This window comes from Oppia nitens, unplaced genomic scaffold (genome assembly GCF_028296485.1).
Source record: "Oppia nitens isolate AA-2021 unplaced genomic scaffold, nextdenovo-longstitch-racon4-pilon3 scaffold10_pilon_pilon_pilon, whole genome shotgun sequence".
Classification (NCBI taxonomy): Eukaryota; Metazoa; Arthropoda; class Arachnida; order Sarcoptiformes; family Oppiidae; genus Oppia; species Oppia nitens.
The window spans coordinates 460,386-486,673 of record NW_026533189.1 but is presented as its reverse complement, the minus strand read 5'-3'; the positions used below and the strand labels follow the sequence as shown (position 1 = coordinate 486,673).

The 26,288-nt window shown below is 26.6% G+C and overlaps 6 protein-coding genes, 1 long non-coding RNA gene and 1 other non-coding gene across 9 annotated transcripts; 4 read left to right on the top strand and 4 right to left on the bottom strand.

The window, feature by feature from the left end:
• Positions 1 to 1,625: 1,625 nt before the first annotated feature.
• On the top strand, positions 1,626 to 2,667 carry LOC128963157 (transmembrane protein 98-like). Its single transcript, XM_054309686.1, has 2 exons — positions 1,626 to 2,492; positions 2,557 to 2,667. The coding sequence occupies exons 1-2, from the start codon at positions 1,893 to 1,895 to the stop codon at positions 2,665 to 2,667; spliced, it is 711 nt and encodes a 236-aa protein (XP_054165661.1). The 5' UTR covers positions 1,626 to 1,892.
• Positions 2,668 to 3,361: 694 nt separating this feature from the next.
• Positions 3,362 to 8,286, bottom strand: LOC128955910 (WAS/WASL-interacting protein family member 1-like). Its single transcript, XM_054301949.1, has 5 exons — positions 7,907 to 8,286; positions 6,899 to 7,167; positions 5,391 to 6,656; positions 5,223 to 5,315; positions 3,362 to 3,928 (listed from the first exon to the last, which is right to left on the bottom strand). Exons 2-5 carry the CDS (start codon positions 7,089 to 7,091, stop codon positions 3,753 to 3,755), a joined length of 1,728 nt encoding a protein of 575 aa, XP_054157924.1. The 5' UTR covers positions 7,092 to 7,167; positions 7,907 to 8,286; the 3' UTR covers positions 3,362 to 3,752.
• A 1,017-nt stretch (positions 8,287 to 9,303) lies between these two features.
• On the bottom strand, positions 9,304 to 10,024 carry LOC128959609 (uncharacterized). Its single transcript, XR_008484586.1, has 3 exons — positions 9,963 to 10,024; positions 9,521 to 9,892; positions 9,304 to 9,429 (listed from the first exon to the last, which is right to left on the bottom strand). It is a non-coding gene; the product is annotated as an uncharacterized LOC128959609 (long non-coding RNA).
• A 696-nt stretch (positions 10,025 to 10,720) lies between these two features.
• Positions 10,721 to 13,911, bottom strand: LOC128965552 (formimidoyltransferase-cyclodeaminase-like). Its single transcript, XM_054312296.1, has 5 exons — positions 13,776 to 13,911; positions 11,478 to 12,724; positions 11,282 to 11,420; positions 11,106 to 11,201; positions 10,721 to 11,039 (listed from the first exon to the last, which is right to left on the bottom strand). Exons 1-5 carry the CDS (start codon positions 13,830 to 13,832, stop codon positions 10,953 to 10,955), a joined length of 1,626 nt encoding a protein of 541 aa, XP_054168271.1. The 5' UTR covers positions 13,833 to 13,911; the 3' UTR covers positions 10,721 to 10,952.
• Positions 13,912 to 14,535: 624 nt separating this feature from the next.
• On the top strand, positions 14,536 to 18,568 carry LOC128965195 (zinc finger MYND domain-containing protein 11-like). 2 transcript variants are annotated; one of them, XM_054311881.1, is made up of 7 exons: positions 14,536 to 14,671; positions 15,069 to 15,218; positions 15,615 to 17,173; positions 17,241 to 18,020; positions 18,097 to 18,249; positions 18,331 to 18,365; positions 18,438 to 18,568. In XM_054311881.1, exons 2-7 carry the CDS (start codon positions 15,206 to 15,208, stop codon positions 18,529 to 18,531), a joined length of 2,634 nt encoding a protein of 877 aa, XP_054167856.1. In that variant the 5' UTR covers positions 14,536 to 14,671; positions 15,069 to 15,205; the 3' UTR covers positions 18,532 to 18,568. The 2 variants fall into 2 exon arrangements, with proteins under 2 accessions (XP_054167856.1, XP_054167924.1); XM_054311949.1 differs by lacking the exon at positions 14,536 to 14,671 and adding an exon at positions 14,929 to 14,979.
• Positions 18,569 to 21,571: 3,003 nt separating this feature from the next.
• LOC128954630 (bcl-2-like protein 1) lies at positions 21,572 to 22,665 on the top strand. Its single transcript, XM_054300266.1, has 2 exons — positions 21,572 to 22,449; positions 22,509 to 22,665. Exons 1-2 carry the CDS (start codon positions 21,940 to 21,942, stop codon positions 22,638 to 22,640), a joined length of 642 nt encoding a protein of 213 aa, XP_054156241.1. The 5' UTR covers positions 21,572 to 21,939; the 3' UTR covers positions 22,641 to 22,665.
• A 1,667-nt stretch (positions 22,666 to 24,332) lies between these two features.
• On the top strand, positions 24,333 to 24,451 carry LOC128966278 (U6atac minor spliceosomal RNA). The gene has a single exon (XR_008484704.1). It is a non-coding gene; the product is annotated as a U6atac minor spliceosomal RNA (small nuclear RNA).
• Positions 24,452 to 24,679: 228 nt separating this feature from the next.
• On the bottom strand, positions 24,680 to 25,967 carry LOC128959119 (actin-related protein 2/3 complex subunit 2-like). The gene is made up of 3 exons (XM_054305095.1): positions 25,740 to 25,967; positions 24,857 to 25,669; positions 24,680 to 24,784 (listed from the first exon to the last, which is right to left on the bottom strand). The coding sequence occupies exons 1-3, from the start codon at positions 25,805 to 25,807 to the stop codon at positions 24,757 to 24,759; spliced, it is 909 nt and encodes a 302-aa protein (XP_054161070.1). The 5' UTR covers positions 25,808 to 25,967; the 3' UTR covers positions 24,680 to 24,756.
• Positions 25,968 to 26,288: the final 321 nt, after the last annotated feature.

Genomic DNA, 26,288 nt, shown 5'->3' with positions numbered 1-26,288 from the left:
GTTTTTTAATTTTATAAGCTTTAGTCAACTTTTTTTATAAATTAAATCTGAATTATGAGATTATTTATTTATAAAAATCAAAATTGTAACTAACTTTCTATTAAATTAAATATTAATTTACATTACTATAGATATCTTATGTTTGAATGTTTATTTAATAAAATCTGTATTTTAAATTATTTAAACAAAATTATCTTCAATTTATTGATAAACCAGTTGAGATGGTAGAAAGCATTTCCAGAAAAAAACTTGAATAACATAAATATTTTGATAATCATTAGTCTCTAGTAATAACGGCTATATTGTAAAAATTATTCTCAAAATGATGGAAAATCATAAGTCATCAAATCTATGATACTTAAAAAGATAAAATTAATTGAATAATAGTTGTTTAAAAACATTTCGATTAATAGTTAAATTTTTTTACAGTTATGATAAGTGAAAAAATTAAAAAAATCGATATTTTGATAGCTTATGTTTGACATCTTAAAAGTAAGATTTGCTGTCAGTTTAGTTAAACTGTCAATACAGTAGTACTAATTGATTCATTATCATCTCTTTTATCTCATAAGCATCTAAAAAATATTGATTTGTTTATTATTTACGATTTTTAAAAATCGTGTACTAAATCTTGTCATTTTTTCAGTCAGAATATCAAACTTAGCAAATAAAATGCTACAGACAGACACACAGACACACAGACTCAAAAAGACTCATACATTTCAGAAAACAAAACTTTTCAATTTTTTTTGAAAATAGTTTTAAATGATATATAAATTTAATTTACAATAAGTAATACATGTACAGTATATGAAATTTAGATTAATTACTATACACTTTATAAATTTAGTAATTAATCTAAATTTCATATACTGTACATGTATTACTTATTGTAAATAAAATATACAGTATATAATAAATATTTATATTTGTAGTATTGCGTAGATATACTGTATAAATTTAATATTATCAATATATAGTATATATATTGATCGATTAATTGAGGAGTAAATTTATTTTATTTTATTATTATTACTGCAATCCATATTTTAATTAACTAACAATTAAAAATTTGCCATCAATATGCAATTGAATTTTATTCAACTTATAAAATCTATATTAACAATTTTATTATAATCAATAATAATTATAATTGTATTTTTATTAAAAACAATTGTTATTTACAATAGTAAAGTAAAGTAAATAAATAAATTAGAAGTAATGAAATAATGTTTCAGATGATCAAACATTACCACACTTTTCCGATTCTCTGTATTTTCAATAATATTAAATTCATAGTAAAATAAATTACTAATAACTAACTTTTTAACAAATTATATATTTAAAAAAATTAACTGAAAATAGTACAGTATAACGAGTGATGTTATTTTCTGAAATTTTATTATTATTATTATTTATTATTTTAAATTATTAATTATAATAACAATTTCATCTACATTTAGACTAATTAATAAAATATCGTAAAAATCTTTATTTAAAATTTCAGTGAAATCTATATCACTAATCATTTACAAACTAAAACAGAGAGCATATAATGTGATATAATTTAATATAGCATAACATTGTGTATATACTGTAGTATTGAATATAATATAATTGATAATTGTTTGGATCACAAGTGAAATGCGAGTAAAAGTTGTGAAACAAGTTTTGAAACCCGTTTTGACTGAAACTGTGGTTTCAATTTTCATTTGTTTTACCACTGATTTGTTTGAAACACTGGACAATGACCTTGAATTGAGATTCTTGTGCACCAAATGTCTGAAATTATCTGAAAACAAGTGATGTTTCACTTTAAATGTCATCCAAATTATTGATTTGATCCAAAAATGACAATATTTTGAGTATATAGTGATGACAAACCAATAATAATGGAGAGTATAGTAATGGTAGCGATCGGTGTCTTATGTTTGGTATTTGTGGGCTCTTTAACTGCACTCATAATGATATGTCATCACCGGTATTGTCGTAAAGATTTCTTTTCCAAACATTTTACCGATTCGCGACCTGATGTCGGACTAATTAGTGGTCACAATGGCTACGATAACAGTTTAAATAACATGGAGTTGGATGACGTGAGACTACATCCCAATATCGATAAGATATTAGCCGACACTCAATGGGTGGACGACGCCACTGGACTTATACCTCATTGTTTGGCAATACTTAAAAGTTGTCACCACTTGACTGAACGTYTAGTGGCGGCCACTATGAGTGCAATGACCAGATATCAGGAAGAAGAACAACAGTACAAACTTTGGGAAATCATAAGAGTTGCCCAACGAATCAGTCCCAGAGTTGATGATGTCGTACAGTCTATGTATCCACCATTAGATCCCCGACTACTTGATTCTCGTTGTCTATCACTTGTCTTAGCGGTGTCACAGTTGGCAATTGTTATCAAATATTTGTGTCACGTTAAGAGTCAATGGATTCAAGAAGCGCTCGACGAGTTAGACTTCCAGCTGAAGGTATGTTTACAGACATTTCAACTAATTTTATAAAACTTTTATTTAATTATTTATCAAATGTCAGGTCCTTCGAGACGCCGGACAGTTACTATTGGACACATCAGTCGCAGGTAATACTACTACTAATGCAAACTCTGATGAAGAAATCAATATTGAAAATACTGCACAAAATTGACAATAAGTTTGAAACAAATTTAGATTAATTGATCAATTTTTACAAATTAAAAAATGTAAATATATTTTTTAAAAACTAATTGTGTTTTAAACACTAATATTAACTTATATGTCGTATACCTATACAACTGTTTATATAAATAAGAAAAATTATTTTTTAACTTTAAGTTAAACTATTGATCCTAATATACATTTAAATTATATTCATTTCTATTATTTTTAAATACATTTTAGTCTAATTTTTCCAATGAATATGTCTGTGATTTATTGTCATTTCTCATAGAAAACTATTTTCATTAAATTATTGAAATCAATTATAAATCATTATATATTCAAACATAAAAGTGATATAATATCAATTTGTTTGATATTTTAATAGTGTTTTTGCTTTTGTTGAAATATTATTTATTACTACACTATTTAACATATTGTATTTCATATATTATTTTTATAATCTACTAAATTTATATGTTGTATTAATCATTCAAAATGATAATAATAATACATTAATATTATTACTGTTAATAATATTATTTGAAGTTATAATATTTAATAATAAAATGACTATTGTAATTTTGTTGTTTGTAAACAAATATAAAAAACAAATACATAGTTAACAATAATATTTAATAATTTATTTGATTTACATACAATATTTAAAATTTTAATAATTAATATTGTGACTCATTTACATGTTTATGTAATATTTATAGTTAATAATTATATATTGTATAAATAGTTCACTTTTAAAAATAAAATCACTTTTATACCATAAAATTCATTTATAAAACACATTATCTCATCATTTCCAATGAAAGTCGTTTTATAATTACAATAAATGCTAAAAAAATTTCAATTTTCCACTAAAACATAATTGCATTTGACTTCACAGTCCATTGGGTCAGCTGTGAAAAGGCACTGAAGAGACAGATATTGATATTGTATTTACAGCTATTTTTCTGTCAAATATTATTCATTTTGAGTGATGGGATCACAACTATATTAACTTTAAAACAAAAGCCAATCCAACAGATAATCCAAATACTGTACAATAAAAATGCAATAATTGAGTCAATGCCCACTTAATCAACTGTGACCACCATTGGAACCGATGTGAAGCATTGGATTCGATGGCAGTTTCTTAATGTTGTTGTTGTTATGTGCGCTCGTATTTGTCCAGTTTGTCGGACCACCCGTTCCTTTGGCTCCGTTAACCTGTGGTGGAGGCGGTGGTGGGTCTCGACGTCGTTGACTTTGTTGCACTAAAAATATAATCAATATAATAAATAATTATGATTTTGTTAATTACAGGTTTCATAAAATTAATGCCAAACTTTATTTAATGTATCATTTGATGGTATTTACAAATCTATTTAACTATAAATAAAATAATATCATTTTTTTGTTTATTAGAAATGAGATCGCATTTGCATAAGTAGTGTATATAAATAAATAGATAATAATTAAAATATCCTAAAAATGCCGAAAGCATTAAAAAGTGTTATAATTAAAAACATTCGTTGAACTCAAAAACTGCTAACTTTTTTCCGACATTTCTAACAAAATAATAAAACAAAAAACAAATGAACGGAAAACAAATTTTTAAAAATTCTGATAAATTGAATATTTAAATATAATTGTTTAATAAATTTTATTGTTTTTCATTCAATGCCTTATATATAAAATTTCCATTTATGTCATAAAAATTTATAATGAATGTCAAAACTTTAATTATTTACTTTAAAACCAAACTCAAATGTGTTAATGTGTTCATTAAATACTAAATAAACATTAGATTGTATTTTTAAACAACTAATAATAAACATTATGTAAATTTATTTTAGTATTGTAGAGAAATTAAATAAAAAATTATGTAAACAACTTATTATAAGCTTAAGAAATGTTATAAATCTATCGGTGATCTTCAGACAAGAAACTTATGTGGGTTTATGTCAGCAAATAATAATAAACAACAAACCAGTCATGTCTTTGCTAAAGAGGTGGTCTATATATACGGTATATAATTAGATTTCAGTACCAAATGCTAAACAATCTATAAAAAGCATTGCAAAGTATTTTTAAACAACATATCCTATGATTCATATAGAGGTGAATCACTGAATTAGTCAGATAAGCATATATTGCATTATAAAAGATAATATAATACATATATACAAATATATATATAATACAATATTATATAATATAGAATTGTTAACTTTGATAAAAATGATAATTTATGAAATAAATTTACAATTTTTGACAACACTGTGTTTAATTAATTGTTAATATATTAAAAAAATAGATAAATAATAAAGATTTGGCATATTTAGTGGTACTTTACTCTGTGTTAATGTTGACCTAAACATCTTATTTCACAAACAATACTCATTCAAAGTCAACACAAGTGTTGCTATGAATCCAAGGATATACAGTAATATAATGAAAATTATAAATAGTGTTAAAATTTATAGTTTTAATGAAATAAATATTAGCTAAATGACGACAAACTAAAAATAAATAAATTTCAAATAAATATAATAAAAATATTCTTACTCTGACTCGGATACACTTTATTGCTTATAGTCGGCGGAGACGGCGCCGGGATTTCATAAATTCCTCGGAATGGAAATCTTGACAAAAACTCATCTTTTTATTAAAATAAAAAAAAATAATATTAAATCTAAACTAATTACATATTGTTTAGCCGTAATTAGAAAATACCTCTATTTCTAATAGAAGTGTCGCGTAATGGCGGCGGTGGACCAGATATATTGGATGGTAATCCGTTTCTTATAGGATTGGCTGAAATTTTTGTTTGCGACGGTGGAGGTGGAGGAGATGTCGGGTAATTAGATGTACTGTTAGATGTTGTTCTGTGAGGTGGCGGTGGCGGTGGTCCAGCCGGTGGTCTTAAACTTGTTGGCGGTTTAAAGTGTGTAGGAACTGACGGTGCAATTGATTTCACTGGTGGACGTGCGACAGTTGAGCCTACAGTACTGTTGGACCGATTCGGCATTGTTGATAAAGGAGGGGGTGGTGGAGGATATGTTGGACTCGAAGATATTCCATTAGACGTAGGACCACGTGGTGGTGCCGGGGGTTTAACACTTTGTTGATTAAAATTAGATACAAGTGTTGAAATGTCGGGCCTCTTAGATATATTCTCATCTTCAGTAAAACTTTTGCGTTGATTGATGTGAGACGGCTTTGAAGGAAATGTTGTTATTAACTGTTGTTGTGGTGATAGTTGTAACGGAGTCACAGAATTCACACCATTACTTAGTTTGGGCGGTGGCGGCGGCTTCATAGGTGGCGGTCCTCCGGGTCTTCTGACATTACCCGCCAGTCGGGAATTTGACTGCGAGTTTGACCGTTGTATTGCAGGCGGCTTTTTAGGCAAATCGGGAGCATTTGGTCTATTAGTCGCAATGCCGGGTACTTGTGGTGCCTGACCTTTACCTTCACTTAATAAATAATTTGGTTTTTCACGGGCTTTCATTGTATGATATTTATTGTTATTATTATTATTATTATAACTATTATTATTGTTAACATTAAGTCCATTAGAGTGTAAAAAAGATAAATTACTATTACTACCACTAATTCTTTTATTATTATTATTAATTGAATTATTAATTGAATGATTATTATTACTATTAGTATTAGTATTATTACTATTTAAATGAAGATTATTTTGAAACTTTGATTCGAGACTAGTTTTTATCGATGAAGTCGATGAAGAAGTAGTTATTTTATTTAAAGTATTTGTCTGACGAACTGATTCATCAGTTTTTGTTAAATTATTGTTCACTTTATTGGCGCTAACAGTCAGTCCATTGGCGACTAATTTACTACCAGTTTGTCTTAATTTAGGAACACCACCAGCAAACAAACCCCCTAATCCCATGGGACCTCCTTTGAGTCCATTGTTTATAGGTTTTGCTGATCCAACATTATTTCCACTAGTATTACTATTTTTTGATTTATCTAAAAAACAATATTCAAATATATAAATATTTTTAGATAATCTAATTTAAAAAAAAAATATTAATAACATTAATTAATGCAAAGTTAAAGCACTTTCATTTTTGTGTTAAAAAATTGTGTTAATATACAGTAATTAGTAGGACATATGTTTTAAATAAAAATATAGTATTATTTTTTAGTAAGCCATGAGATAAAGTGAAATGACATAAAATTAGCTTTAGTGTCAAAATGGTCAGTCATACCATCGATGGCGGGCGCACTCCGATCGTTAACAATAACAGACTTTTTAAGTTTAGCTCCGCCGCGGATTTGCGACAAAAGAGCATTTCGATCAGTCGACTGATTTTTGGACAACTTTGGCTGTCCCGCAACCGGCGGACCACCCATTGGTGGTGGCGGCGGTGCAGGAGGTGGTGGTGGAGGTAATGGTGCCATTACTTGGCTTTTAAGTTAACTTTATTTAATATTTATAATATTTTTTCTAATATTATAACAGCAAGTATTTTAATTACTGTCAAAAAAATAAAAATAAATCAAACAAAACATAAAAATATAATTAATATATATTATTGCTTGTAATATAAATAATAATAAATTAATAAACAGTGATTTTATAGTTAATATTATTAAATAAAGTCATTTAATTTAAGTCTATATAAAGCAATTCAATGATAATTATGGTATTATTCCGGAGTTCATAACATTTCATCGATTGTTTGTATTAATCAAAACACACTATTGATTGTATTAATGGAAATCATTTTAATATACAGTATATTATAAAAATATATTTCAAATTCAAGTGAAATGATGTTTAGATAATCACTAAATGGTAACAAAAAAATCACTTATCAATAGTTTTTCAATAATAAGTATTAACTGACTGTTAATAACTTAGTTATGCTATCATTTTGAGTGATAAGTGAGTAAAAAATAATATAATCAAATAGTTAACTACAATATAATGTAAACCATATATTATTACTAATCATTTTAATTACAAACATTTACCTCAATAGCTATTATTAATTATTATATTACACTATGATATATATGTATATCATATACAGTATATGTATGACACAAACATTTATAAAAAATATTTTTAGTGACCCTTTTTCAGAGTAATAATAAATTTGATTAATAAAATAAATTAAAGGTAAACAATAACACAATTATGTTTACATATACTATAAATGATTAACTAATAAATAAAAAACAAATATTGAAATAAATGAATCAATGCTTACGTATTGGATATTAATTTTGAAAGTAATGTTAATATTATTTATATATTAAGTACTATTTAGACAAATGAGTGTCAAAATCAATGGCATATATTGTATGAGTTAGTCATTCAATGGCTTTTATTATCAATAAGTTATCCAAACAATAGATTCAATCAATTAGTGAATCACATAATTATATATAAATATAATCAACAAAACGTTTAAGACATCTATGTTTGACCCAAATATTGTCACAATTTGTTGTTTAAATGTCTCACAAATCCCAACCAAACCATACAAATGACTAATAATACAAAATGTCTGATACGTCCACTCATTACGTCTTCATATTATTATCTATATTATGGTATTAGCATTAGTATAGTAAGGGTAGCTATTTGTATGACTCCCCACATATAATACAGTCATACACTACAACTTGTTTTGCTATAACAACTCAGTTAGTTATCCAACCATTATATCATAAGCTGTGCTTAATATTTGTAAAAATCATTTGTATGACAGATATAATGCCAAACAATATTTATTTTTTTAATACAATAAAATTAACAAAAAAAAAGTTTTACAATATTTTTACTGCTGTTTTGCCATCAATTTATTTATTGTTTATGGATGTAATACAACTTATTATAATAAAGTTTATATAAGTTTTATATTTAAATCATTTTTATTTTATTAAGTTTGTTATCAAAGCAATAAATTTTAGTCTTTCTCTTCTCTAATCACATGAAAAGATGTTAAAAAAACAAATTAAAAATTGGGTTATTATAAGTGTGTAACTAATTTTGTTATGATTTAAACAAATAAATTGAAATAAATTGAAATGGATAATCAATTTAAACTATAAAACATACAATGACCTAGACCATTTAGACCATTTAGACCATTTTAGTCAATTCATTAGTTTAAACTCTATTATTTATGAAAATATTATAAACAGTACATTATTTAAGTTAGATGAGTGTTCAAGGTTTACTTAAATGTCTATATAAAAACTAACCAAGGTTTATCTTTCAAAAAAAAAAAACAATTGTGGGTCAGGGGTGTGTTCACTTTTTAAATCATTAATATAATTAAATCATTTTTATTATTTGTTTTTATTTCTTTATAATTAACTTTTTTTAAACAAATAATTTTTTTATTGGCACTTATATTAGATTTTAACATTTTTAATCATATCATTTAAAATACTTTTATAGTATAAGTAATAGTAGTAATTTACTAATAGTTTATTAAAATTTTTAGTAACTAATATCTGTTGTAATATTGAAAATATTATTTTATGAAATGCATTATTTGAATTAAATACAGTATAATATTGTATAATATAGTATATAAAAACAACTAATTTGTGTGTTTTTAAGGAATTGCATCAAATCTGGAAGCATTTCCTCGTCGGACATCCCATTTGTCATAATATGAAGCCATATATGAAATAATGACACAAATGATGGTTACGTATAAAATCAAACGCAACAAACTTATCAAATATAAGACTATAGGCTCTATACTCCAGTTTTCATCTAAAATTAAATAATATTTTTATATTGAAATTAAATATAAAATCAAGTTTTATATAAAAACGATTTAATGATTGATTCGTTAATAACTTACAAATATCAGTGGGAGGAAAGGCAACAAAAAAATATTTGCTTATTATAATAATTTCAATAATGGCTAAAATTATTAATAAAATTACAAAACAAGTGAAGGCGTCGTTGTTATTGTGTTTCTTAGAAATGGCACCAAAAGCCTGACATATAGACAAACAGATGACAATAGAGTACAAGAAATAGTACCAATAAGACGACCGGGACATTGCCAACCTATCATTGGCCCTAAAAGGTGATACTATACATAATACAAACGACACCAAAGTTATGATAATTTGTAGCCAAAGGATAAATTTTAAGAGACATAAATGGTTTTTTGATAATTTAATAGTTATATAGTTTTGCTTATGTATCCCATAATCATTGATTTCATCTGATAAAATAATATTTGTATAATTTTTTTCACTCAATTGTATATCTAATTATTATATATTAATTTTTACCAATTGATGAATGCTTTATATTTGAAAGACAAGAGTTATTGTTTTCCTGACTTTTATTTATACAATTATTCTGATGTTTCACTTCATTCATATCAAAATCAATGTTTTTGTGTCAAATATTTGTTACTTTTTATATTAATTAATTTCCGTTAATTGAGAAAATATGATACATTAACCTTTAAATTTATTTTTTATTTACAACAATGTCATATCGTTATTAATTATTGATATAATTAACTAATTGTACAAAATATTAAATGATTTATATGTTTACTTTAACAGATGAACCGGCTAGAGATGAGAGCAACTATTTATAGGTTTGACCTGAAATTCTCAAATGAAAAGGAAATTAACTTTTAAAAAGCAGTCACTATTTGAGCCAAAAGGCATACATATTGTACTTAATAATGATATAAATATTAAGGTACTGTATATAAAATTATTATAAAAAATAAAAATTCACCCAAATTTCACTCAAACAGTTTTGGATATAACCTGTAAAAATATGTACCGGTAATTATAACTCATTAAAGTTGTCTTTTTTGAAATATAAACTTATAACAGACATTAATTTGTTGTACAAATTCCTTAAATATTTAATAAAAATAGTAATTTTGATTTCTGAATATATTAGTTATAATGTTATTAATATTTGATAATTATTTAATAACTTAGAAGATAATTGTGATAAAAATAATTGACAATACTTTATGGTATTATACTTTAACAAAAGTTTTGTTACCATATTTAATGAGTTTAAGTTTGCTGTTACTTTACTTTACATACTTTATAAAATCAATTTTCATATTATTTGTCTTTTAGTTCATAACATTGGGGTTATTTTAAATCATTTTGGTTTTTCTTATTATCAGTCAATTACTATAATGTGGACCATAATAAACAAAGAGTTTTTAATTTTTATGAGTTATCAGTAATTAAAAAAAATAGTTTTAGCAAAATTGAATAACTCTAAAGCAATGTCATAGAGTTTTAAGCACTCCTTTTATCTAATATATCCAACACTTGATTACATGATCTCTCGGCCAATAATTTGTAATTTTCAATTTCGTTTGTTATCTATTTATTCAATAAATATATTTTTTTAAATTACAAAATTAATATCAAATTAAATATATTACATACAGTTGTCTTATAATTTTCATCTTTAATGTCTGAAATGTTAGTCATGACATTATAATAGGCCCCCAAAATTCCTACTTTCAAACAGTTGGCACCCACCTGGACATACAAATGTCAATAAATAACTGATAATTGTAAGAAAAACAATAAAATACTAAAAACTCAATTTATGAACAAACTTGTAAATCACTTTTAGTTGGATAATGTATAATATGAGCCAACTCTTTGAGTGAATCCCAATGTTTGGATGAAATTCTTGCTAAACGAAGTGGTACAGCAATGGCACCTTTTAATCCCATTTCAATTGCATTTTCTCGTCTATTAAATAAAAAGTTTTAGAAAATTCATAAAAAGCTATTAATTATAGAGATTTACTGTTTTAGTTCTTCAGGTGTTGTTTGCGGAAGTTTTAGCGCCAAAACATAATCATTGTAAGCATTAGTATCGGTGTCGACAAGTGATAGCATTTCATTTATAGATAAATTAATTGGTGGTATAAGACGTCTCATAATAGCATCGTTGTGTTCAAACATTTTCTTGCCGTAAGACATCTTTGCCACCATTGCTGCCAATGCAATACCCAATGAACCAACATTTGCAGCAACAGATCCACCACCCGGTGCTGTAATTCGGTCGCCAACTAATTGCACAAATTCTTTGACAGATTTATTTATCAGAGGACATGTGTTGTCGTTTTTGAGCATATATTCAATAATTCTTTCTTTTGGATCAAATGGTCCCAAAGAATTCAAACCTAATCGAGTAATAGCTAAGTGAACCTTTTGGTCTTCATCTAAGATAAACAGATCTTCCATTTTCATGTAATACTCGGCCACATCTAGTATAGCTTTCAATGGCACCAGACCTACCATTTGAGATCCAGTAACCGGCAGTTTTAAATTGTTTGAATGCTTGACCACTGCTTCATATACAGCATGAATTGGTGTTATTTCGTGATCTAATATATTGACAGTAACCTGTGCTATATTGGCCTCATTGAGCCACCAGCCCATAGCTTGTGTAGCTTTTAATCTATTTGTCTCTTCCTTTTCAGATCCCTTTTCTCTAATCAAAAGTGCAATTCTGTGCGCCTGTTCTTTAGTGGAAATCATATTAACATTATATGCAATCAAGAATTTGCGAGCGCCGGACATTGTAGCCCCCCATTGGGCAACAAACTCATTTGGACCATAATCTGGTACCCATTCCGGTGAAGTTAATTTTTGTGGTAAACCCTCGTATTCACCAGATCTGATTTGAGGCACAGTTTTTCTGTAATCAAGATTTGATGCATAACCATAAAGATATACCGCAACATTCAATTCATCAGATAATCTCTTTGCAAACTGTTGAGCACATCGGACACAGTCATCCATATCTACACCCCTGACGGGTATGAATGGACAAACATCGAGAGCTCCCAAACGTGGATGTTCTCCCTTTTGTTTACTCATATCAATTAAATCATAGGCAACTTTCGCCCCATTTAATGCCCCATTAACTACAGCATCGGGGGATCCAACAAAGGTATAGACAGTACGATTAGTTGACTGTCCCGGATCCACATCAAGTAGTGTCACACCATCTGTGGTACGAATGGCACTCGCAATCGCTTCAATTATCTATCAGTTTTAATTAATTAAATGATAATTTATGTTCATTTTATAATACTTTTTAAAAAATATATTAATAAAATAATTACATAATAGTTATATAAAAAATTAATTTTATAAATTTATTAAATGATAATTTAATAATATTAAATAATATTTTTTAAAAATTCCAGTTCTGTCAAAAACAACTCATAAATATAAATCTTAATGTTTGAGAAATCCTTGAATTTTAAGATTTTTTGATAAAAGAAACTCCAAATCAATAAATTGTTATTTAATTATTCAACAAACGTTCACAAAAATACCGATTTTCACTACATTTAACTATATTTATATTTTATAGCATCTTCACAATAAAACACTGGTAAAACTGGATATTTTTTAATTATAAAAAAAACTTTAAAAACTATTTTGAATTTAAAAGTTATAATTTATAACATAAAATAAAATAATTATTAATATTCAAAAATATTTTTCTATTAACTAACTGTAACTATGTATAATATATCATGTATTCCCAAAATAACCTGGTACAATTATATAATTCATAAAAGTTATTAATTTATTAAAAATATAAATTATATTTACTGTAGTTTTTAAAAATAAAATATTTTTGTTTCTCTATTAAATTTATTTTAAAATAGCATATTTGATTGAAATAATTTTAATAAAGTAACAATTAATTAAATTAATAATTTTACAATAAGATTGCAAATAATAATTATTATATTAATATAAATATTTTTTTCTAATATTGAGTTAAACTCCAAAAGTACAGAATAATAATTATACATTTAATAATAGACAATATTTTAAAAATTTCATTAAATTAAATGTCTTACTCTACATAATTCTATTAATTTTTATTATTCAGTTTGTAATTTTAATTAAAAACAATGTAACTTATAAATTGTCATATATTTATATTACTTACATTATTTAATTGATATAATGTTTATTTTATGAATATAAAGTAAAATTGACAATATAAATAAAAAATGCCTAGGTCATCATTTATAATTAACATTTATGCATTAATAAGTTATAATTTTATACATACCTTAGTATCTCTACCTTCAGAAAAATTAGGGACACATTCAACAATTTGTTTGTTCATAATAACAAATAATTGATAATTAATTATAAAATTTTAAAAAATACACTAATCTTTAATATAAAAATTGTTACTAAATATGTTAACTAAACTATTAATTGGTTTATACTTTATATATACTGTATATATACAGTAAACAACCAAATCAACTGGTAATCAGTGTTTGCGCATTGCATTCAATACAACTACATATAAACATAACTTTTTAACACATATTTACAGTATTATTGAATTTATTTAACTAAAATGTTTGTTTAAATTTTAAAAGAAAACCAAATAAACTTGATAATATTTTTTACTGTACTATAACTTTATTGTAATAAAACTTTTTTTCATAAACTTAACAAGCTACTAAAATATTACAAAATTAAACAATAGTAATGGAAAATCAAATTTTATTAATATTAAAATTGAAACCTATATTTAAATTAATTAAAATAATTAATTTTAAAAAAGATATTTAATTAGTTATATAAGTTATAATGCAATTTGACATAAAAACCGCTATGAAATGCTAAGCGACAGCCATTGGACACAAAACAATAAATATCTAATGTTTTTCAATACAGACACTATTGAGTCAATTATGTCTCGTTGTATACGATAAGGCATTTATATATTGAGTTAACGATTGTTGACATTGCAGTAAAGCCACTGTCGATCACATATACAGTGCATATAATGTATTATTATTATTATTATTACTGTATTATGGATTGTGTATTACATTTGGATTTTTCACGATTTTTTCAAAATGATTACAAATTAATTGCAAAAAAAGTCAAACATTGATTAAAATAATTTTGATGACAAACTTTAGGTGTGTTTAAGCATATGATAAGGTAATGAAAATATTAATTTTGGATAAATAACTAAAATTGATGACAATTTTTGGATAAATAGTTGAGTTTTGATGGATAAAAGTTTTGATTGAAAATATATGATATCATTAGTGACTCCGTGTGTCCAATGAATACACCGTTAAATATATTAGCCCTCAATATAACGTGTGTCTAAACTCTTTGATTATTTTAATTAATAAAACTTTTAGTTTAATTAATAAATTGAAAAATAATTATATCATTGATTAGGTTCACTAAATAAATGATTTTATTGTCAAAACTTTAGCCATATATTCATCTTTTTCACAGTTGTTACCATTATTTTGATTCATAAATATTTTGAATTTATTTTTTCTTATAAATTAATTATTTTATTGATTCAATTAATTATTTACAGAATCTGAAGACACAATCTTCACGACACAAGAATTAATTCATTTAAAGTAATCATCGATTGTATGTGTGGTTCAATTGGAGACATATCTGTATTATAATTGTCACCATAAGGAACAATTGGATGTGTCTTCACTGATAATGTCTTCAACCGGTAATTATTAATAATAATTATCTTTATATTGAAGCGTTTAATATAAATTTATTATGAATTTAACATCAAAATAGTATAATATGATTGTTATTATATTAAATCTAATAAAATACACAAAATAAGAAATCTTTAATTATTTATACGGCTTTTATTATTTTGTATCAAATTTATTGTAAATTTGATTATTTATTTTTTTAATCTTTATTTAATTATTATACAAATTATTATAACATCAATATCTAGTATTAATACAATTATGATCGTAATATTTAAATAATATTTACATATTTTTTATTATTTATATGCAAAACACAATATTAATTGATACTTAAATACAATTAATTGAAACAAAGAGTTGTAAACTGAGTGAAAATGTTTGAAACTATTTGATAACAGATAATGAAGTGTTTAAAGAGCGCCGAATATTGTCTTCATCGGTCGTCTCCGAGATTATTATCAATCAATTGTGGCCAACGATTGTTCACTTGAAAGAGTTGAACCAAACGGCAACTCTGGACAAACTGAAGGCACACATGTATAAGAAATTTAGAATGACTTCAAGTGATTGCGAAAAACACATCAATAATGCCATCAAAGATCAGCTGTTGATTGAGAAAACAGAAGCCGATAAAAATGGCGAACAAATCATCACATATTCGGCTTCCGATGGCAATCATACCGATGATCACGACTGGTATTGCTATGAATGTCATAAACCTGGAAGTGTTGTTGAGTGTAGCCATTGTTGGAGAGTATATCACTCGCATTGTTTGAAAAAAGAGTTGACTGAAAAAGACAATCAGTTTGTTTGTAATGTCTGTCAAGATTTGGACAATGAAGCCGAAGGGATGATTAGCAATAAAGTCATACCATTATCTGAGTTGAATGAATTGCTTAGCCATGTCTATAGTCAAATGGTTGAGCGAAACAAAAAACTTGTCGAAGTTATGGAAAATATGGACAATGAAAAGGATATAATAATTAAGAAGTTATTGTTTAAAAAAACAGATTTATCTGAGATTTTAAACAAAATCAAAAGCAATTCATACAAGAAATTAACTGAATTTCAAGCGGACGTAATGAATATTAATCATTGCACAACACTATTGTATGGCACCAACAGTTGGATCAATAGTTTGACGGCACAGACACTAACTAATTGTTTGGACGGATTAAATGAAATTCGCGAATGTATTGATTGTTATAAAATGTTGAATCGAAAAACAGACAAATTCTGGTTCTGTATGCCATGTAATCCATTGCATGAACTGGTATTTGCCAAACAAAAAGGTTATCCCTATTGGCCATCGAAAGTCATTAAAAGAGATGAAAACAAGAAGAAATGCGAGGTTCGCTTCTTTGGATCTTTTCACGAAAGAGAGTCTATTGACTATGAATTTATTAAACCCATAACATCCACATTACAAGAACTTCGTATAACAAAGCCGTCACCTCCTTTAGCTCAGGCCTTAAAAGAGCTTAAAGTTTATCAAAATAATTTGCAATCAGAGACACATCCGTCATCCAGAGACAGTGATGCTATTAGTCCTCAATCACGATCTATGTCCAGCAAAAGACCACGAAAGAGAGCTGATGGAAGTCGACCGCGAAAGAGGTTGAGTAAAGTAGAGATAAAAAAAGAAATGATGGATGAAGAAGAAGATGAAGAAGAAGACGAAGAAGAAGAAGAAGACAGTGAACAAAATGATACCACAAATGATTCTCAAGTTTTTAATGTTTTAGTGGCTAATCTTAAAACTCTTGAGACAAGTCCTAAAGTTCGACGAACTTCTACTCCGAAACCAACTGTTATAAAGTCACCGATTCGGACAAGAAATAGAGGAATGAAAGTTCCATTTCAGACGAGACCACTTGAATCTGAAGTAAAAACAACTCCACGTAAGGGACGACCGCCTAAAATTACAAAACAAAAGTCACCGGTTGTTAAAAAACAGGTTATATTTATTATTTAATAAAAAATATATTTTAAATTAATTATTATAATTACAATTTTTATTACAGTCAATGAGTAGATACTTTCAAAATACCTCAGAAATTTTGACCACAACTAATATAACTACACCTAAAAAATCTTTGGTTAAAAATAATCTTATAAATGGAGAACCAAATGATAGCAATCATGTAAATGATTTTAATGGAGAAAAATCAAATGTCTTGTCAATAGCCAGAAGTAGACCTATTCGTCAAAGACAACCCAATTCGCGCTATAAATCACCTGAAATTGTTGTGAAAGTTATGAAAAAGAAAGATGTGGTGAAAAACCAACGAAATAAACGAAATAATATTAAGAATGAGCCGAACGAAGAACACGTCAACTCTAATGGACGAAACATTTTTGATTTCGATTCAAATTCTGGTGACAACACTATAATTAGTGGCAAAATCTTTGGCAATAATCTTAGAGCCATTAAATCAACTCAAATCATAAAAGATAAGTCAATAGCTGATCCAATTAATACAAATGTCAACAAATTATCATTTGCTGGACAAATGCCGAACGGTATTCAAAATACGACTACAATTACTGCTATAACAACAACAACATCGACTACAACTTTTAATCCCAGTCCTAATAAAAGGGGTCGACCTAAAGGTGTCAAAAATAAGTCAACTCTAGAAAAGATGAAACAATTGGAGATCAAAACAAATACTATATCACCTCCCATACGACCATTACAACCTGCAGATGAAATCATATTGTCTTCGGACACAAAAAATCAAAAGTTGCTGAAGAAAGTTAAAGAGTCGGTTGAACTTCAATATAAAGAAGAAATCAAACAAGTGATGATTATATTATAATTATTAATATAATTTGATTTTATTAATAATTTTTTATTTCTATATTTTCTATATGTAGTTAAAGAAAGATTTGGAAGCTGTGAAACAATTAAAGTATAGACTTGAAAATGATATAATGAAGTTGAAGACTCAATCTCATCAAAGAGAAGAGACCAATAAGTTGAAAGAAAGACATGCGGCAGAGATTTCACGCATCAAAAAGAAACAATGGGTTAGACAGTGGCAACACATTTGTATTTATTTTATTGAAATTAAATTTACTTTAAATTTGTTTGTTTTTTTTTGCTTTCAGTGTTTCAATTGTGAACAGGAGGCCATATATTTCTGGTAAGTGTTTTTTGTTGCTTAGTTTGACAGTAATTATGTGATATATTATCAATTTGTATGAAAATTGTACAGTTGTTGGAACACCAGCTACTGTTCGACCCAATGTCAACAACAGCACTGGCATTCCGGGCACAAGAAAATCTGCCGACGCATCCAAAAGCGCTAATCAATACACTTATTATTATTATCTAAATCTTATTATATATATTATATAATATTTTGCACATTAAGTCTCATTGAATTTGATAAAAAAAATCGTTTATTTGATTATATTATAGTATATATAAATTCTAAATTAATATTTTTTATCACATTGTAAATCATTTATTATTAATATTGTAATTAATTTAATGGTTTAGTAAAACCATCGCTTTTTTGAAGAGAATTTATTATCACTTATATTATATATTAGTATTATTGTAATATTATTGGATATTTTTTTAATTGATAAAATGATGGCATTATTATTACCGTATTTAAAGCAAATCACTGATAATTTTGCTAATAAATAAATTAATTAATTAATTAATTAGTGCAGTATATCATTTAAAATGTCTAATTAGACTATAATTTGTATTCAATTAAAATAATAATTAATATTTTTGCAAATTTAAATAAACATATATTTATATCAATTATTAATTATTTTTAAAATTTCTATTATAATAATAGTAAATAAATTTATTAATAATAAAAATGTTTGAAACAAATTAATAAGTTTTTATTTTTTTGTTACTAACAGTAAATTGAGTGATGTTTGTAGAGTCACGTGATTCGAGTGTTTGATATATTGACAGATGTTTTGATTGCATTGTTGTGACTATTATTGACATTAACTGTAATTACAACTAAACAAGTGATCACTTGATCCGCATATAAAGAGTTGTCAGTTAGTTAGTTAAGATATCACTGAAGACATTGGACAGCGATGACAGACACAGATTGGGGAGATTGGGGTCAATCGCTTCCTCCCATTGAAGCCATCGATTGGCCCATAGATATGACAGATGTTTTTATGAGTAAAATCTTAAAATACTTCACTCTTCGCGAAAGATTAATCTTAAGAATGGTATGTAAGATGTGGAAGAATAGTGTGGACGAGGCATTCAAATCTGTTAAGACTTTCGACACACAAAATGTCAGCAAAAACTGTGACATATCATTGAAAGGCATTTGTTTTCTTCTTCAACTTTGTCCAAATGTGAGGAAAGTTTGTTTGAATGGATTTATTTTAAGCAGTTATGAAGATAATCCCAATGAAGACAATAATATATTGGACATTATTGTCAACAATTGTGTCCATTTGACTATTTTAGACTTGAATTCTTTGATGGACATCGACGACAAAATTGTAAAGAATGCCCAATATTTCAGAAAACTCAAGAGTTTTGCCGCAATAAATATAACGGATAAGGCTTTGAATTGTATCATTGATTCACCAAATCTTGAGTCTCTAAATCTTAAGCGTAATAATGATATCGAAAGACCAAACTTTGAAAGATTAGGACATAATATAAAAGAACTAATTGTTGAAAACAGTAGTTTTGAAATGAATTCAATGAATGATATCTGCAATGGAAACGGAAAAAACATTGAAAGACTTGACATCGATATCAGTGACTCAACGGTAATGCCTTTAATCGGTACTYTGACTCAACTCAAGAAATTAAAACTTGGTTTAGAAACACATGACTTTGATTTCACTTCATTCAAGAATTTATTAAAATTAGAATGTCTTGAAATTATTTGTTCCGATTCATCAAAGTTAACGATAGCAGAAAGCAATGATCTGATCCAAGCTCTTAATAAATTAAAGATTTCAAATTTGCAAATTACTTTATCTCAACTAAACAATGTGGGCATCAATGATGAATCGCTTAACTATATCTATAAATGCTGTCCATCTCTTGAAAAACTAGTCATAAGAGGAGCCAACTCTTTGTCCGGCTATGGAATGTATCCCATTTCACAGCTAAATAATTTACGTGAATTAGATCTAAAAGACTGTCTCCATATAACAGATGAAATTGAAATTGTAATCAACAATTGTCCAAAACTGCGAACATTAATTTTACACAACTGCAGTCATATAACGGGTTTTGTAGTCAATAAAATGGTTACAAAGGCACAGAACTTGCCGACAGACAACTTCTATTTAGATGTCATTGACACGAATGTCACCGAAGAAAAACTGCCAAAACCTTTGCCGACAAATCTTGAGGTAATTTGGGATTACGAGTATTGTGACTATGATTGCGATCACGGATATGGTGCGGATGGCTATGATAGTGATCCTAATTATGATCGCTTTTTGGACAATAATAATGATATTGACTTTTATAATGAAGACGACGATCCAGACTATTATGATGACTATGAAGATGAAGACATTGATTATAACATGTAATCTGTTTCGATGCAAATTTATATATTAAAAATAAATTATATTTTGTGATATTATTATTAATAATATTTAAATTAATTGATATTTTTCTAATCTTTTTTTTTTATTGTTTAAAAAATGTTTATTTGATAAATATTTAGGATATTTATTGCTTATTAGTTGCTAGTGTTTTCTAATACCAAAAATTTAAACATTTAATGATAAATATTTTGTTATATCTTAAAAATTAAACAACAAATGTAATGCATATATATTTTAATATTATATAACAATTTAATTTTAAAAATGTTAAATTTAAAACATCACTTTTGTATTATTTGTATTATCAGTAAAAGAAATATAATAAAAGTTTTTCGTTTGAATTTTAAAGCAATGTCTGAAAAACTGGTGAACGAGTGATACAATGATTGTGTTATTATTAATAACAGTAATGAAGTGTTTTATCGGCAAAAATGTGGCAAAACTTGTATATGTGTTGAGTGTTGGCCTGACTTTTGTTGCAAACATTGAGCCGAACGGCAATCCATACAATAATTATTATTCAATTGAAATGCAGTCAAACCTTCAATACTATCCATACATTACATTCAAAACCAATGCTTCGCTGATGTATCGCCTGAATGGGAGCTTTCACTGCATTTGTTGCCAAATCGTACTTAACATACAATACTATCAATACTATAGACATAATATATGTTACCTATTGTTGAATATATTTACGATTGAATACAATGGATAAAAATGTGTATTAAATGAGTGCCCTTTTGGACGTAATTAATGAATTGATAGCTCATTGTTTGCATTATGAGTATTACATGTAGTGTTGGGAATGCATTGAATGTATTGAATGAATGCTTGAATGCAGTGATAAATACAGTAAATATTTGATAGTTTGTCGACCTTTTCATAGCTTTTAAAGACATTGCAAACCAATACTGACATCACTTTTGCCAATAACTGTCATCAATGGTCACTACAAGACCTCAACATTCATGAACTCACTAATACTTTACAGCAAACGATATCATTATTTTTGTGGATCAAAATCTTGGTGTTTTGTGTTGTCTTCACTGGTCATCAATGGCTTAATTGTCCCAAAGATTTATTAAATATTGTGATATTATTGATGAGATCACTATAATCGTCAGCAAAGAAGTATTTGTGAAGATTATGGCAACAAATGGTTCTTCAGCTGAGTCTGTTGAGCGCACAAATGGTCACCGAATAGATAGTTCAGTGCAAGAGATAGTCAACCAGTTTTTATGTTCACAATTAGATCTTAAAGGACATCACTGGACACCAGAACCGCTTGAAAACGGTTTGACCAATGATTCACATCAACAGACATTAAGTGCGAGTCAAAGGATTAAAATAGTGGAAGCATTGAAGATATTGGGCCATAAATATGTCAACCTTTATGAGCAACAGTTGTCTACTATGTGTCGGCGACTTGAATTGAGTCCATTATCGGCAATGACAACATTCAATAGTGTGTCCAATGAGTTGTTCATTGAAGGGATCAAATGGAATCATATAATCACTTTCCTGGTCTTTAGTGCAGAATTTGCTTACAATTGTGTTGAGAATGGCTTTCCATATCTTGTAACAGAAGTGTCACAATGGATGTCAACTTATATAAACCAATTCCTCAGCCAATGGATTGCACAACACGGCGGTTGGGTTCGTATACCTGTCTCTCAATTGGTTTTATTGATTGCTAATTAAGAGTTCATTTACAGGAATATGTCATAGAATTAGCTGACGACCGACCAGAAGGCGGTGGCAAACGAAAGCTTGTCTACGGAGCTGCCGGTGCTCTCGGAGTCCTAACTCTGGGACTATTTCTCAGAAATTGCACTTTTTTCAAATAAATCATTATTTATATATAAAAAGTCTTATTTATATTTATAAACAATTTGTTTTAAGTATTGATCTGATTTTTAGATACTTTATATAATTGAATAATACATGACTTAAAGTATGAAAATATTGTCAATTTTTATATAATTTATATAATATCTATGTTTATAAATAAATATATATACAAATAATTATATATTGTCAATATAATGTAAATCACTTTTAGATTAAAAAAAAAATTAAATTATATGAATATAAAATATAAAATAATATAAATTTATTTCATATTCAATTGCTTAAAGATTTTATATTTATAAACAATTATTATTACGAGTTAATGCTTTTATGTTGATATTCTTGATTTTTATTTAAAAAAAAAACATTAAAACTAATCCCAATGTCAGTCATTTATGAAATATGAGTTTTGCAAAAATAAAGTGGTTTAAAGCTCTTATAATAAATTAAATAATTTGTAAGTTTTATTTTGTTTTAGGAAATGAAATAATATTCAATATTTTGTTTTTAACTAATTTTGTGTCATTGCTTCTCATAAATTTCTAGTAATGACACGAAAAATTCATATAAATTAAACTCTTGGATAATAAGGCAATAGGTTTGCTTGTGAGCATCGGATTAAATTAAGGACCAATTAAGTGATATATTAATATATTTTAAAGTATAATAAATTAATATAGTGAATGTCTGATTAATTTTATTAATAAATATATCACAATATGTGTATATTTTAATGTACACAACATTTAATTAGAAAAATCTACTAATTGTAAACAACAATATATATTTAGCGTTAGTTTATAAGTTGATTAAACATTAATACATTGATTAAATTGTAGTAAAAATAAATCATACTATGATTTAATCCTAATATAATATATAAATATAAAATAACTTTTTGATTAAAATATGTAAATATAATTTATTAGTTACTTTGAATATAAGTTGTAACTTATATTAATAGGTCGGTTACCGACTGTGAGATTGTAGAGTTAAGAGCAGATGGCAAACACATAGGAAACCATTTCTCAATTAATCAACTTTTGTCTCATTAATTAATTTTTGTAAAATTTTGCCACAAATTATAAATAGAAACAATAATTATTATAATTCATTGTTTATCGATTTTGTACTGTTTTTTCTTCAAATGCTTTAAAACATTTAATATATACAAGTTTTAAAAACTTGTTATTTCAGGTCATTGTTTAAAAAAACTATTTAAATTTTTAGCCAAACAAAATATGATACATACAAAACTTGTAATAAAAATTGGAAATCTCAAAGTTTTAAGTCATTAGTTTTAGGATTGCTTTAAATTTATTTATTTTAAAAAATAAATATTCAAATTATAAATTATTATAAAAATGTTTAAATATTAAAAATCAAATAAAAGCACATCCGCTTCACTGTTACTACTGTACTCATACTGTGATAAAGTTATAACAACACTAATTCATTGTATTTTGATTGTAAAAGTTAATTAATTAATATCAAATAATATATGAAAATTATTTAAATATATATACAAATTATTTTTATATAAATATTGGTTAATATATTTATTGAATAATATTAATGAAATAATTTGATTTATAAACAAAAAAACCAATTACTGAAGTTATCTACTGTCACACTATAAAGTATACAATTTTGTAGACATATATAGAAACAGTCATATTTGGACAGTTGTGTTATATGAAAGGAGAGAAGGTTAGCACCCCCCTTGACAAGGACGGGATATAACACATAGGCTGGGGAGCACTCATTGCCTGCTCGGCAATGCCCTGAGCCGACTCATTTTTTTTTTAATTAAAACCTAATAATTTAATAAATAAAAAATATTTTATTCATTTATTTTATACATATTATAACATTAGTTTGATTGCATTTTTTAACAGTAATTTTATCCAAAATGAATTATAGTTACCGGTAGTAATATTTTTTGTTAATTACTACTAAAAAGTCTAATTTAAATAAAAATAATATAATTAACTAAATTATTTAAATATTACAATTAAATAATATACTGTAAATAATTACTAAAAGTAAGTGTTGTGTAATATATTTGAATTTGTTTCAATCAGTAGTAATATTACAAGTAATCAGTTTGTCTTAAACTCCAACTTTCATTATTTTACCACTAAATGGAAAAAATAAAATAAAAATAAATAAATAGATTAATAATAATATCATTTATGACATCAAGACTCACGTAATTGTTCTCTTCTCAGTATTTTGTTTCTCAGGTCGAGCTCTGTTCAAAACCTTAAGAAAGTCGGATGTTTTGGCTCTCATTCTCGAATGAATATATGCTTTCGAACATTTGATATGATAATGAAGATAATCTCTAAAAGTATGGATCAGATTAATGGTATTGTCTCTGGAATTTTTGTTTGTATGTCTCGGAAACAATACGAATGTAATGTATCCAATGTTGTCGCCCACTCGGGCCTCAGTGTTCTGCAATTCCATCGGTGGTTCTCTGTGTGAGAACAGAACCTGTGGTGCCGTTTGTGAAGCTTTTCTTCCTTCTTTGAATTCTTGCATAAATACTTTACCAATAACTATGTCGTCTTCGTCTTTAAAGATGGTCGAGAAGACAACAGTGACTCTATCAGGTTTGGCCTCGACATACATTGTCTCTTCGTCTCTGTAATGAATGACAGCTCTTTTCTGTCCTTCACATCCTTGCTCTTGAAATTCAAAGTACTTCTCAAAGACAGAAGCAAAACAGTTACGCTTAAGAAGTCCGGCTTTTTGTATAACTTCTTCATAATTTTGCGGCAAATTCTTTAAATCAAAAAGAAGTGACACATTGTATCCATCTTCAGGTGGTGTCATAAGTAGTGATCCGTATTCTCTTCTTAATAGATCATCCGCTCCGTGAATCTGAAGCTCTTTATAAAACTTGAGTGATATACTGATCCGTATCTTTGCTTTATCTCCGTTAATATTAGAAATATGAAACAATACGCCATCGAAGTCAGCAGCTGTTACATCTACAGACTCTATCTTGTTATTGGATCTATTTAGGTGACCGACAATATATTCACTACATTAGTAATCAATAAGCAATTGATTTTGTCATTACTTACTCAATCTCTTGAATCTTCACACGAAGTATGTCCTCAACGACTCTATTGTTAATCTCCAGAAGAATCATCTCAAGAAGTCTTATTACAATGGATTGCAACAAATGGTGATAATCTGTGACCAAAAACAGCGGTTAATAAGTGATAATCTGTGGCAATGTATCCGCCCTTTGATGTGATGTCAACACTAATGCATTGATTGCTGTGTTGTTGTGTTTGTCATACAATTACGTCAATGTATTGAATGAATGTTTCAAATGAACCACACCTTTGATCTGAATATTACTTAAAAGTCTTATATAATAAACTTTTTTATTACTAAATAATCTATAATCACATAAAATAGATGTAAATAAATATAACAAATTAATCAAAATTTATTTTACTTAATATTTATTATTAATTTGTTGTATTTTTTATACATTATATAAAAATATTATTAATACCTGTATACAGCTATAAATCTTTTTCAGTACAATACAGTACAGTACAATCTAACGGTATATAAATTTTGCTTTTATTAAAAATTTAAATCGCTATAAATTAGTATTA